The following is a 14,311-nucleotide window of genomic DNA, read 5'->3' as shown; positions in this document are numbered from 1 at the left end:
TATACATGACAATGATAAGTTTTCATTCAAAATTTTTTACTCTCTGTAATCTGATAAAATTAACTATCTCCACCTTGGCTGCCAACAGTGTTCCAGACAATGGCTGCATTGTCGGTCTGGCTCCCAGAGTGAGGCTGATGATGATGCAGAGGGGAACACCTGCAATGGACCTGGAGCATTAGCAGAAATACATCTTTGTTGTTTAGGTCCCTGAGGTTCAGTAATTGTCAGAGCGTAATCTTGTCTCTCCTGTGGGAGAGACACCCTCGTTTTGGCAGAGTACACCATCACTAGGTTCTGGAAAGAGAGTGGATGAAAAACACATGTTTATGCATGTCTGAAACTAGTCTATCCTCAGACGTTATGGAGAGTTTGGGTGGATATTGTGTTCGGAGTGTTATGTTCTCCATAACTGTGCGAGCAGTGTTTCCTTTCCTTCCCTTTTCTAGCTTTACTGTTGAGAAGTTTAGTTTCATTCTTATTCTTGATTCTTTGTACAAACTTTTTTGTTCATGTTAGCCTTTTCCTTAACCCTCATGTTAAGGAAAATTTTATGATAATGTGCTTTGCTGGGGGTTTTATGTCAGATTTTTCACTTCTGGGAACAGTTTTAAATTTATTTGATAATTTCCTGTCTTTCACGTTCCCCTTTCACTCTTCGCCATTCACTCTTTCTACAGTTCCTACTCAGTGGATATGGTCTTTCCATTGGAGAACCTCCAATTTCCTTATTTATTTTTGTTGTTGTTGTTACTGTTGTTGCTTCCCTTTATCTTTTTGTTGGCACCTTCTGTACTTTTGGGAAATGTTTGTGACTTTTAAGCTTTCTTTTCTTGATGTTTGCAATATCTTCACATATCTCAACCATGTAATCACAGATTTTTTTTTTCTGTTTCAGTCTCTCTTTTCCAGGTTGCCTTTTTTGTTGTGTTGTTGTTGTTCCTGGTATTTCTTTTGTACTCTTGTTTTGGTCTGTGTCTTTCATGTCAGGTTGCCAGCTCTAGGTAATGACTTCAAAAGTGATATTAGTAGCTTAGGCACCAGCTCTTATGCCAACTCTAGCACCAGCTCCAGTACCTGTGGTGTTTGGGCCAGCTCTTGAACAAGCTCTAGAGCTTCACACAGCTCTGGGTCCTCCTCCATCTCCAGAGCTGAAAGCAGTGCCAGCTCTGGAACTAGAATCAGCTCCAGACCAGCTCCAGAGCAGAGCTAGAGCCGGCTCCAGGGATAGAGGGAGTTCCATCATTAACTGCAGCACTGGCTCCAGCAGCAACTGCAGAGCTGAGGGCAATTCCAGAACTCATCCTAGCAGCAGCTCTGGAGCTAGAGCCACCTTGTGCACTGGCTCCAGAAATAGTGCTAGGGCTAGCTGCAGAGCTATAGCTAACTCCAGCCTGAGCACTCCTACTGACTCCAGACTTAGTGGCAGCTCCAGCTCTAGCTCTAGCCCCGGAGCTACTATCAGCTCCAGCTCTAGGCTCTAGGGTCATTTCTGTCACCAATTTTCATACCAGGTCTGGCAACAGTGCCAGACTTAAAGTCAGCCCAGAACTAGAGTTAGTTCAATGACCAGCTCTAGCACTGGAGCCAGATTTGACATCAGCTCTAGAGCTGGGTCTAGCTACACGTCTAGTGCCAACTCCATTCCCATATCCACCACCAGCATCAGAGGTGGTCAGCTCCAGACCTAGAGTCGGCTCAGCCACCAGCTCCTGTGCCAGTTCTGAGCTACAGCCAGTGCAGCTCTAGCTTTCTGTCCCCTCTCGTGGAATGGCATCTTTTTTGGTTTTGTTTGTTTTGTTTTGTTTTTTTGTACTTCTCAATTTATGTTTCATACACTTGTGGTTTACCATATTTTGTGTTTTACAATTCACATACAATAAAATCCTTAATCATTAAAAAAGAGAATGTTAGGGCGCCTGGGTAGCTCAGTTGGTTAAGCGACTGCCTTCGGCTCAGGTCATGATCCTGGAATCCCAGGATCGAGTCCCGCATCGGGCTCCCTGCTCGGCAGGGAGTCTGCTTCTCCCTCTGACCCTATCCCCTCTGATGTGCTCTCTCTCTCTCATTCTCTCTCTCTCAAATAAATAAATAAAATCTTTAAAAAAAAAAAAGAATGTTAGTGATTAAAGGGTCTTATTCGCATGTTTTTGTTTTGATGAGCCAGTGGAATAAGTGAATTATTTTCTTTTAAATGGTGCTATATTATTTTGCTACTATTCTTAAATTTTGTTAGATCTTTTCTTATTTGTTAATGGCTTCTTTTTCTAATCTTAAAAATACAAATGATTCCCAAAATTCAGGCAGACCTAGGTCTTTTGATCCTCTTTCTGATTCTTTTTCTCTTTTTTTAAATTTTTTATTTAAATTCAATTTAATCAACATATAGCATATTATTAGTTTCAGAGGTAAAATTTAGAGATTCATCAGTTGCATATAACACCCAGTGCTCATTCCATCTTTAGCGACTTTTGCCTGATGGTCTGCCTTAATATTTTTATGCAAGTAATTCCAGATTCCACATTCCATTTTGATATACCATATCACTCTAAATCCAACAAATATGAACCTGTGATTTTCCTCAAATGTGTACCCTTCTTATTTTCATAATATTACCATTCTTCCTGTCATTCATGCTAAAAACTTAAACCTTATATTGTTCCACTTTTTTGCTTTAACCCTTAAATCCAATTTCTCATCCAGTCCTGACATCTCTTCCTTGTATCGTCTCTTAATTTCCATTTCCCTATTCAAAATACCAGTGGAATATAGGCCCTTATTGTTTCTCTTCTAGAAAGGCATATAAAACAATCTTCTACTGTTTCCTCTTGTTCAAAAATGACAAATTACTCTTCTAAAACACATATTTCTTGAATGAAGTCTTGCAGTCACACACTTTCATTGGCTTTCTCATCCTTTAAACTCTAATGTCCTTGACTTGGCTCAGACTTATTTCTGCTGTTCCTTTATCAAAGATTGCAAATTAGTGTCTCATGGGCTGAGGCACCTCACTGATATCTTTTGTTTGATCTTTGATCTGAAGAGAGTTTTCAAAACATTTTACTCTATGATAGTTTAGACACAGTATAATTTGGGATGCATATGTAATACCTGAATATGTATTTCAAGAAGATTGAAATATCTTCTTGAAAAATCCCATGCATATTAAAGTTTCTGCTGATAAAAGAGCCTTGGTGTACAAACAGTATCATAAAGAAAATCACGTTTAAGAAGTTGTAAGAATTTATTCTTCAGAGTGTCATGGTTCTTGTTGTATAAGAGTCAGTTTTCTCTTTCAGGTGATACCACAGTAAATGTCAAGTATTCCTGAGAAATCTGCACATTTTGTGGGATATTGGTTTGCAGTAAATATAAGATATATAGTGGGAATATACAAAATATATAAAAGGATAGTAATATAAACCATTTTATTAAAATATAGGAAAAAGGGTTCCCTATAATTATTTTCAATAGAAATGATTTTAAAGTTTTAATAAGCACTGTAAAATGCAATAGTGATCTTGTCATTTAGATGAATTTTCGTTAAAGGTAGAAAATTTCGTTAAATTTTCTAAATATATTATTTATTATCTAAAATAAATTTTCTAAATAAGAAAATTTAATTTCGTTAAAGGTAGAAGAAGTTTGATAGCTAACAGTGGCTTTCCTAAAACCATTTAGCAAACCATAGAACCATTTAGGCCTTTATAAGATCATTACTGTCCCCAGGCTTCCACATCTCTTTTCCCAAGTTGTTGATTCTCCTGGTGGGGAAATGTAGATTCATGATGCATTCTTCTGTAATTCTTCACAGATTTACTCGAGCAGAAAATATTCACAAGGGTGCTTGGGTGGCTCAGTTGGTTAAGCAACTGCCTTTGGCTCAGGTCATGATCCTGGAGTCCCAGGATCGAGTCCCGCATTGGGCTCCCTGCTCAGCAGGGAGTCTGCTTCTCCCTCTGACCTACCTCCCTCTCATGCTCTCTCTCTACCATTCTCTCCCTCTCTCAATAAATAAATAAAAATCTTTAAAAAAATATTTACAAGCCAAGTACCTACTTTTGGGGACCACATTTATTCTCTGTATATATGCAAAGCTTTAAAAAGGCAATATGATCAAGAGTAGAGGGAAAGGTTGACATGGAGACTATTTTTTGTGAAGCTGAATTTGTGGCAAGTCAGCTGACTACCTCGGTGTATAGCAACTTAGTAGTAGGAAAATCATGGAGAAAAAAATTCTATAGATGAGTGATATGAGTGATCAATAGGGATTTTTTTATGAAATGTATTAAGGAAGCATTTATTTATAGTACTATTGAAAGGGATGTGATTTTTAATTCAAAAAATGCAATTTACCAGCTATATAAAAAAGCAAAAAATCGGAGGGGGAGATGAACCATGAGAGACTATGGACTCTGAGAAACAAACTAGGGTTTTAGAGGGGAGGGGGGTGGGGGGATGGGTTAGCCTGATGAAGGGTATTAAAGAGGGTACGTACTGCTTGGAGCACTGGATGTTATACGCAAACAATGAATCATGGAACAGTACATCAAAAACTAAAGAGGGCATGTACTGAATGGAGCACTGAGTGTTATACACAATGAATCATGGAACAGTACATCAAAAACTAATGATGCAATGCATGGTGATTAACATAACATAATAAAATTAAATTAAATTTAAAAAAAGCAAAAAATTGAAATTACTAGAATAAACCAATACCCCTTCAAAAAATGGTTAAGGCATATTCTAAATATGCCATTGGAAGAGTACAAAATAAGCAATATGCTTTCCTAATCCAAAACACTATTTAATAATCACAAATTTATAATGATGACACTGTGGAACTGCCAAATTCACAAATATATTCTCATCTAGATTAGCAAAGAGAGGTTACATTCGGATATAGTTTTAATATTGTTTTCTCCCCCCTTTTTTTCAAATTCAAAAGAATTCATTTGTAACCTTTTTTTCTACATACTTTTCAGTCACGTGTAATGCACGTGTGTAACTAGAACATTTAATTTCAAATCAATTTAAATATGTTGTATATATTTCTGATTTTTGTTTTACAGTCTCAATGAAAAAAATCTCTATATTCAGGCCTAATGTTTTCTTTCCAAATGTTGCTAGTGCTTGTATAGTTGCATGAGTAGTTATTTGGTTTCTTTTGGAAGGAAGCTTTGTGCTGAGAGCCTTCTGTACCTGTGTCATATTTTTTATCTCAGTCTGCATCAAGCCTGAGATTTACTGGGAATTCAAAAGCACCTTATAAACTAAGTGATACAGAGCTACTTTGAAAATTTGGTTTTCTTACAAAATAACACTTGTTAAAAATATTTTTAAAAGATTTAGAAATGATATCACATGGAAGTTGTTAACAACATCAACATGATCCTTAAACCAGATATTACTTTTGTTTACATGCTCATTTTTCTTATACTTGGTTTGGTTTCTCCTTTTAGGAATGGCAGAATTCTATTCAGAAGAATGCAGGACTTGCATTTATTGAACTCATCAATGAAGGAAGGTAATTAATTTTACAATTTTTAGACAATTAGTCCATGTACATTTTATTCCGCTAGGCAACTGCTCTCCTACCATCTGTTCTAAAAATGACTAAGAAAATATACTTGAGTTAAATAATTTATCACAGAGCTAATTAAACTTAAAAGGAACAAAGTTTAAGATATAAATCATATTTATTTTAGGGTGGGGAAAAGCATCTATGAACTAAAGGAACAAACTTTATAAGGTTTTTGTGAGATTTGAGCCCCATCCTACTGGGCAGTAAAGTTGTTTAACACAGATCAAGTGAACCCAGCCTGCAGTCCCATCTGCCACTCCATCTGTTTTCAAAGCTTTGCTCAGTGTTCACTGCCTCAGCCCATCTCAGTTCATGAGAAGTAGTTTTATCTGAACATATCATGCTCTCGGATACCCAACTGAAAATGTGAAGAATGTTAAACATGGGGAATAGAACAGTCAGGTTAGGAATTCATATATTCCATTGTTAAAATGATGCTGTAAGTAAATTTGTGTTTGAGCTCATTATTGTATTTATCACTTTAGGATAAACAATTGTTCACTGTGATTTTTCCAATACTTTATTGGCAGTGGATACATTGAGACAGATGTTAAGTGTCACCATTTTGAGATGTATAGCTTATGTCAGCCAACAACCTGCATCCTTTACAATGTTTTTTCTATATTCTTTGGAAAACAGTGATCTATTTATTTCTTATTTGAAACTGTATTTAACTAAATTGATGATAAGGGAATAATGTTTACTGTATATAAAACTCTTTATCCAGGGAAGTGTCATGAAAGAATATTTTACAATATATTCCTTGAAAATTAGTTTATATATGGTAATGAAACCCATTTAAAAAAAATTAAATGCAGTTTAGTATTCCTTTTTAGTAATAGTTTTTTCCCATCAGTTTATTATAATTCAGAGACATAACCTCTGTTTTTATAATTCATTTTATTATATATTTTTCATTTACATATTCTATGACTGAATTATTTTTAGTCATAATAACACATCTCTAAAAGTTAAAATAAATTTTACATTCACTGCAAAGCAAAAGATGCAGGAAAATATCAGTTTTCTTTTATAACAAATATTAATTTTACATAGTAACGTACTGTAGTTCTTACAAAACTTTGTTGTGATAAGAATTGATAATAATTATTATCCATCTTAAGGCAATGAAAAATAGAAAAAAAATATTGCCCAGACTATTCATTTTCATATCAGTTATAGAAATCTCTCAATTCACATACATGCTAATTTTGTCAATTTGTTTCAACTGTGAAGGAAAAAACAAAAATTATCTTGTCATCAGTAAGTCTCTGAAGAGTTAATATAATTGAATCTTTAGCACTTAAGATTATAGTTATTGTCTTAGAACAGGGAAGGGGAAAAATTTGCTAATACCAGAGGTTTTAGTCCTGATACTATTTTATTTTTCAGTGATAGAGTTTGGAGTTCATTTTATTTTGTTTTAGGAAAAAAGTTGGAATTATAGAAACCTTCAAAATGCTCACCATAATGTTCTTTGTGCCATTCTAGATTTTTGTTTTCATTTTTCATACCAATTGCTCCTCCAATAAAGATTATTTTGGAACAAAAAAATGAAACATGACTAGCTATAAATATAAAAGAACAGATCATGTGTGCATTAATACAGCAAATGTCTATTCAGTATTTACTACATACTAAATCCTATTATAGGAGATGGGACTAGAGAAGTGAATGAGACAAACATGGTTCTGAATTTTGGGGGAAAGGCAAATATTAGAATAACACATACACTATTATAAAGGTGCCGTGATAGAGGTGGTATAGGTATTAATACAAGTAGAAGACAGGACACTTACTCTAGACTGAAAGGTATATTCTCCAAGTGGTAGGACTATCAGGGTTTTCAAAAAATGTATCCAAGAAAAACCAATACAATAGAACAAAGATGGCCTTTTCATTGAATAGTGCTGGACATCCACATGCAAAAAAAAAAATCTAGATACAGATCTTACACTTTTCACAAAAATTAACTCAAAATAGATCAGAGATCTGAATGTAAAATGCAAAACTATAAAATTTATAGAAAATAGCATAGGAGAAACTCTAGACGACTTTGGGTTTGGTGATGACTGTTTAGATACAATACCAAAGACATGATCCATGAAAGAAAGAGTTGATAGTCTGGACTAAATTAAAATTAAAGACTTCTGTTCTACAAAAGTCAGTGTCAAGAGAATAAAAAGACAAGCCACAGACTGGGAGAAAATATTTGCAAAAGCCACTTCTGATAAAGGACTGTTCTCTAAAATATACAAAGAACTCTTAAAATTCAACAATAAGAAAATAAACAACCTGGTTAAAAAAAATGAGCCGAAGACCGTAACAGACACCTTAGGAAAGAAGAGCTACATATGGCAAATAAGCTTAGGAAAAGATGCCTGTCATCATAAGTCATCAGGGAAATGCAAATCAAAACAATGAGATACTACTACACACCTATAAGAATGGCCAAAATCTGGAACACTGACAACACCAAGTGCTGACCAGGATGTAGAGCTACAGGAACTCTCATTCACTGGTGGTAAGAACACGAATGGTACAGCCACTTTGCAAAATAGGTTGGTAGATTTTTACAAAACTTAACATATTCTTATTGCAGATCTAGCAATCGTTCTCCCTTGTATCTACTCAAAAGAGTTGAAACTTATGTTCACATAAAAACCTGCACACAGATGTTGATAGCTACTTTATTCATAATTGCCAAAACGTGGAAGCAACCAAGATGTCCTTCAGTAGATGAATGGTTAAGCAGATACCCATTTATGTATGTAATACAAACAGACAATGGAATATTTATTATCTAGTGATAATAAGAAATGAGCTCTCTGGGTGCCTGGGTGGCTCAGTCAGTAAGTGTCTGCCTTCAGCTCGGGTCATGATCTCAGGGTCCTGGGATTGAGCCCCACATCGAGCTCTCTGCTCAGTGGAGAACCTACTTCTCCCTCTCCCTCTGCTGTTCCCCCTGCTTGTGCTCTCTTGGTCTCCCTCTCTCTCTCTCTGTCCAATAAATAAAAATCTTTACAAAATAAAAAATAAAAAAATTAACAAATGAGCTGTCCAGCCATGAAAATACATGGAGAAACCTTAATTGTATATTACTAGGTAGAAGAAGCCAATCTGAAAAGGCTACCTACTGTATGATTCCAACTATATGACATTCTTGAAAAGGCAAGACTATGGAGACAGTAAAAAGATGAGTAGTTGCCAGGGGTTAGGGAGGAGGAAGGCATAAAAAGGCAGAGCACAGAGGATTTTTAGGCCAGTGAATCTACTCTGTTTAATACTATAATAGTGGATACATGTCATTATACATTTGTCGAAACCCATAGAATGTACAACACCAAGAGTGAGCTCTAAGGTAAACTTATGGACCTTAGGTGATAATATCATATTAGGGTAGGTTCATCATTTGTACCAAATGTACCGCTCTGGTAGGGGATGTTGATAATGGGGATGAGCCTGTATGTGAGGAAGGGATATCTGGGAAATCTCTGTATCTTCTACTCACGGTTACTTACTGTGAACCTAAAATTGCTCTAAAAATTGTCTATAAAATTAAAAAAAAAAAACAGGAGGTTCAAAAAAACGTGTATCCAAACAGAATGACATCTTCACTGAGAACTGAGAGATGGATAGGACATATAGGTGAAAGAAAAAAAAAATAGAGGAATAAAATTCTGAGCCAACGGAATGGCGTGATACCAAAGCCTGGAAGCAAGAGATAGCAAAACATGTTGCTTCCTGGACAGCTCTTTTTAGTCAGCCAAGAGCTATTTAAGTGCCTGTTGTATACCAGCCACATAGAGGCAAGGTCATCCCTTCATGGCAAGGATCACTGGCAAGAGTCATGCCATGAAGGGGTTTGTAAGCTATGCTAAGGGTGCTGTGATATAATTGAAGAGAGCTAGGCATAATCTACATGTGGCAAATGGACTTCAGGGGCTCTAGACTGAATCTAATATGAGGTTCAGTAATCTCATTTAAGATGATGGTATCATAGACGGACTACTAGTGGCTAAGAGGAAGGAAGAAGTGGACAGATTTAAATTAACCTTTGGAAATTAAGTCTAGAGAATTGCTGATAGATTGAATTGTAAGAGGGAAAAGAAAGGATCAAAGATAACTTGATTTCTGGCTTTAAGCTGGATGGTTTATACTGTAAGTATAGTTTACTTAGAACAATACAGAAGGAAGAACATGGGCTGGGTGGGAGATGGTTTCACTGATTTTGAGTGAAAATGTTGAATAGGCATCTTGAATTTGGGTCTCTAACTCTCCAAAGAGACGGGTAGAATGGGGATTTGGATTTAGGAGTCCTCAGCTTGTATGTGGTAAATGGTAGGGAACCTGTGTAGAGGGAGCAGAGAACCTGAGGCCACTTTACTGCTTTCCTGCTGGGAATCGTCTTTCCCCACAGTTGTACGTGATTGGCTGTTTTCTCTCATTAGGAATCAGCTTAAATGTCACTCTCTCAGAGAGACTCCCTTGACCATCTTATTGAGTTACCACACTTCCATCACATGACTGTTTTAACATTTAATAACATTATCTCAAATTATTTTCATTGTTTACATCTATCTTCCCCACCAAAATGTACTTTCCTTAAGAATTTGTGTCCTCTTCACTGATGTACTCCTGGTTTCTGGAATAATATCCAACACGTAGCTCACAATCACAAGTATTGAAGGAATGAAGGAAAGAATGTTGATGAGAGTGTTTGAGACGGAATGAACAGGCAACAAAAGGGTTTTTAAGCTAGGATGAAAGGGACCACTGGATTCAGTGATGAGACTGTCAATGTTGATTTCATTCACAGGTACACTGGTGAGTACCTGTGTGCTAAAGATGCTGGGTATAGACCCAGGCCCTGCTGCAAGAGAGCTTACAGTCTCGTGGGGACAACAGTCTTACAATTACTGATGTAATAAATGTGCCAAAGTCGAGGGTACTGCAGGAGCAGATAATTCAGGGACTGACTTGTGAGAAAGTGGTGATTGAATGAGAGAACTGGGGCCAGGAGCTAGGTTGTTCTGAGCTGAGGAATGAGTAGAAGATGAGTATACGTGTCCACACGTACAGCAACTCTAAGGAATTTGGCCAAGAAGGGGAAAGACAGGGTGATTGCTGGAGGTGAGTTTTGGGGTAGTGGGGTATTTTTTTGGAAGGAAAGAAGGACTTGAGTATTTTTTAAATAGTCACTGAATACTCTGAGAGGGGTGAGACAGAGGTATGGGGGTTAGTCCCTTGTGGAAAAGCACTGAGAAAGGAGGCGGACATTTACATTGGTGGCAGGACTCAGAGGGGTTTTTGATGATACCTTCTATTTTCTCTGTGAAGTGACAGGAAGGACCATTTACTGAAAATGAAGAAAATTTGGAGAGGTGGGTGTCATATTTGAGAAGAGAGGAGAATATTGAAAAGAGCCAGTGTAGAAGAGCAGGAGAGAGAAAAGACAGGAACCTTAGGCATCTGGCCCAGATGTTGGAGGACCAGATAGAGACTGCTGTCCTTGATACTGGAATGTTTTCCCCAGCAGTCCACAGGACAGAGAAGACAGGCATTTGCTTTAAGACACTCATTTCTCATACTTGAATGAGAATAACATCTTCACTGAGTGCCAGCCCCTCCCCCATCACTAGTCCAGATTAGGTGCCTTCCCGTGTTCTCATAGCACCTTCCAGTTCCTCTGGTGTATACGTCCCATACCGCAGTGTTAGGGCCTGTTTCGTCACCATGTGTTTTGTAGGGCTCTTTCCACAGTGCCTATTACAACACGTCGCATATGTGTATCATTTGTATGGAGTTCAAATATCAGTTGTTGTATTGATAAACTGTCAGACTCTAGGCATGTACCATAATCTCCCTCTGACATAGTTTCACATCTGTAGAAGAGCGTGACACCTTTCTTGCCCCTTTTCTCTGAAGGTTGGAAATAATATATGATATTTATTATAACTTCTGCAACATAGGCTTTTAAAAATGGGAGTTTTGTTGTTGTCATGACTTATAATGTATATTCAGAGTTTTGCTGACTCTCACCTTTAGTTTGTTTCATTTCCTTTCAATTTAGACCTTTCTCTTTCATAAATTTGAACTTGGGAGTTTCAGATCAAAAAAAATCATGTTGAGATAGTTGGGATGTAGTTACAGTAAAGACACATTACTCCATTTATCTGGCTTCTATTGAGGCCTACTATGTGTTAAGCACAAATTAGATTCTTTATACACTCTTTTATCTCATTTGCATGGATATACAGCCTTTTTCTTAACTTTTTCCAATAATTTAAAATGAAACATATAAAAAGCACTTTCTCTTGGTCGTTAGAGTATCAGTGTTTAATTTGTCCTTGTGGGAATGAAGTTAAAAATTTTTAAGTGGAAATTGTTATAAATGTTTATCCTACTTACCAGCTATACTTGTGGATATAATTCATCAATCATAGCTAGAGAAAGCAATTGTGCAGTTGTCTACAATTAACAGGACAAAAACAGTTGATGAATGTGCAGCTGAATTAAAGTACTCCCTAGGACAGGCTGAAATTATAAACTGGATCATTTAAAGGAATCTAACAAAGGATCTTTATAATTAAAACAAAGCAAGGTTAATGGGATGTAAAATTGCCTATAATATCTTGGCAATAATAATTGGATTTTAAATTATTAAAATATGAATTGAACTATAAAGCAAATAAGAAAGACTTTTAAATTATGGAATTTGAGTGCTCCTTTGAAATACATTAATCATTTGCCTAAAATAAACCTTTATCACTTTTTTGAAAGCATATAGGATATAATATTAATGAATATGCATAAAAGCAAGTGTGTATTTGTGTTTGGTACTAAATTTAACATAAGATTCATAAGATTCTAATTTTTATTTTGTTCTTTAAAATAGTGAAAAATATATAGCTTGCATTTCTTAGGTTTTGAAAAGGAAAAGGATATTGCATCTAAGCATAATTCTTTAGTGATTATATGGCCTTGAATATCTTCTTTAATTTAACAAATGCTATAGAATAATTAAACCAACAAGCTTTGGTTTGGCTTATTTAATAATTAAAGCAGTAAACTTTGAGTTTATTTTGTTTTGTGTCTTTGATTTGGCAAAAACTGTATTAAAAAAAATAGCAGTAACTTCCAAAACTGTAAAAGAAACTGTTTTTCTTAGAATTGAGATTCTAGTTTAATTTTGAAGCAAGAATCCCTGAAAACTTCTGGAAAACAGAAGTTCCCAACCTAATCTATACCTTTTCCTTACTACTGTGTTATTCATTTTATTCATGTTAATAAGTTTTTAAATCATGCTGAGTTTTGTAAATGAATGATGGGGAAAAAATCTTGTGCTTTTACAGAATTAATTGTATCATCTTAAACAGTATTGCTAATTTATAGACAACTTTAGACGTTGATTATAAATAAAATGTTATTTACCTAAAACTAAGATAAGCAACCTATCTAATAATGGCTAGATTTCAAGGAATAAGAAAATAAATTTAGCATTTAGTGATCATAAATTTTATTTGAATCACATTTTAACCATGTTTAAAATATATCTGCATATATGTATGTATTGAGATTCTTTTTGTCTTGTTAGGACAACTTTAAATATACTTTCCTCCTAGGCAACATTATTTTAACTTTGGTAAGAGTTAAGTAATAATTCATAAAACACGCATATTTCTTTATATTAAAAGACAAAAAGGTGTTATACACAAACAATGAATCATGGAACACTACGTCAAAAACTAATGATGTAATATATGGTGATTAACATAACAATAAAAAATAAAAATTAAAAAAACTAATGATGTACTGTATGGTGACTAACGTAACATAATAAAATAAATAAAAATAAAAGATAAAAGGCAAGAGTGCTCAATTTTTTTTTTAAATATAGCTTGATTTGCATTTCTGGGATTTCTTTTTTCTTTAAGATTTTATTTATTTCTTTGACAGAGACAGCGAGAGCAGGAACACAAGCAGGGGGAGTGGGAGAGTGAGAAGCAGGCTTCCCGCGGAGCAGGGAGCCCGATGCGGGGCACGATCCCAGGACCCTGGGATCATGACCTGAGCCAAAGGCAGACGCTTAACGACTGAGCCAGCCAGGCGCCCCAAGAGTGCTCAATTTTTAATATATTCATTTATATGCCTTACTTCCTGCTCATTCTTATTTCTTAAAGACATTACTTTTTTTGTTGCTATATTCTTAGCTTACTTATTGCAAGAAAATGCCAGTCAAGAGTCAGATGATCCATGTCCTTATAGGAGACTTTGATTCAGTTTCTATACCATTCTGACATAACTTGGCAACAGAGGAGCCTAGAATTGGCATTTGTGGTTCATATGTTGTTTAAATAACAGGTACAAGTAAACTAACAGGTTGCTGGAGGGACCATGCTGACATGAAGTACAATGTGTATGGCCGGTCCAAGCATATGCTAAAGGTGAAAGGTGAGGTGAAGGAATAGAATGAGCAAGCCAGGTAAGACAGGAGAGTAGCCATGGCCTGGGCTATAGATTTTAGTCTAGAAGCTCTTCCTAAGGTGCCAGGGGAATTGAAGTGTTGAGTATAGGCTGATTATTTGTCATGTTGGTAAAGGGAGAACCTATAAACTATATTCTTTAGTTATTGTTGTATACACCAACATTTGAAAAACCAGAATACTTCTTTTATGATATGACTATCATAAAGAGTCACAGCCCAAGCTTGAAGAGGAATAA

At 35.7% G+C, this 14,311-nt stretch overlaps 1 protein-coding gene across 14 annotated transcripts in view; it reads left to right on the top strand.

The window, feature by feature from the left end:
* NBEA (neurobeachin) overlaps nt 1–14,311 on the top strand; it is a 680,715-nt gene that overhangs the window by 348,538 nt on the left and 317,866 nt on the right. For all 14 annotated transcript variants that reach the window (XM_027588285.2, XM_027588293.2, XM_027588287.2 and 11 more), the window contains one exon: nt 5,466–5,530. In XM_027588285.2, coding sequence (XP_027444086.1) covers nt 5,466–5,530 — 65 coding nt within the window. The remainder of the gene's footprint in view (nt 1–5,465; nt 5,531–14,311) is intronic.

The sequence above is a fragment of the Zalophus californianus genome, chromosome 3 (genome assembly GCF_009762305.2).
Source record: "Zalophus californianus isolate mZalCal1 chromosome 3, mZalCal1.pri.v2, whole genome shotgun sequence".
Classification (NCBI taxonomy): domain Eukaryota; kingdom Metazoa; phylum Chordata; class Mammalia; order Carnivora; family Otariidae; genus Zalophus; species Zalophus californianus.
The sequence above is the reverse complement of the archived record's forward strand: the minus strand, read 5'-3'. Positions and strand labels throughout refer to the sequence as shown.